This window comes from Cystoisospora suis, assembly GCF_002600585.1.
Source record: "Cystoisospora suis strain Wien I chromosome Unknown contig_927, whole genome shotgun sequence".
NCBI classification, from domain to species: Eukaryota; Apicomplexa; class Conoidasida; order Eucoccidiorida; family Sarcocystidae; genus Cystoisospora; species Cystoisospora suis.
In genome coordinates, this window is record NW_027153728.1 from 24657 (window position 1) to 25078 (window position 422).

Sequence of the window (422 nt, forward strand, 5' to 3'; positions counted from 1 at the left end):
AAGAAGAAAAGGAAGGAGAAGAAGAGAGATGTGAGTGGAGTAGTTTACCTGAGGTATAGTTCCCAGTGCATTCCAGAGAGGTCGACTACCGCCACATCTCCCAACACCTGAGCCACACAAAAGAAAAGAACAAGAAATAACGACAAAGAATAGTAAAGAAGAAAGAGTGAGAAAGAAAGAAAGATCCAGCAGCGAAGATGTGGAATGAGCAGAAGAATCCTAGCAAAAAGAGCATTACTGTCGCTTCAAGAGACATCTGCATGCGCATGCAAGGGGCAGTCTAGAAATAGAAAGACGAGACAAGAGATAGACAAACTCCAAGCGAAATGCAAAAGCCGCCAGGCACACACCAAGCGAAGAAAAAGAAACACTCCCTCATCTCTCCAAGTACGTGCATATACATACATCTATATACATATATA

General features: G+C 42.7%; 1 protein-coding gene across 1 annotated transcript in view; it reads right to left on the reverse strand.

Moving 5' to 3' along the window:
• Positions 1-183, reverse strand: part of CSUI_002218 (site-specific phage integrase family protein) — a 7740-nt gene extending 7557 nt beyond the window's left edge. Inside the window, exon 1 of the mRNA XM_068062420.1 lies at positions 49-183. Within this exon, the coding sequence (XP_067925606.1) occupies positions 49-71 (23 nt within the window). The 5' untranslated portion in view covers positions 72-183. The remainder of the gene's footprint in view (positions 1-48) is intronic.
• Between the last annotated feature and the right edge of the window lie 239 nt (positions 184-422).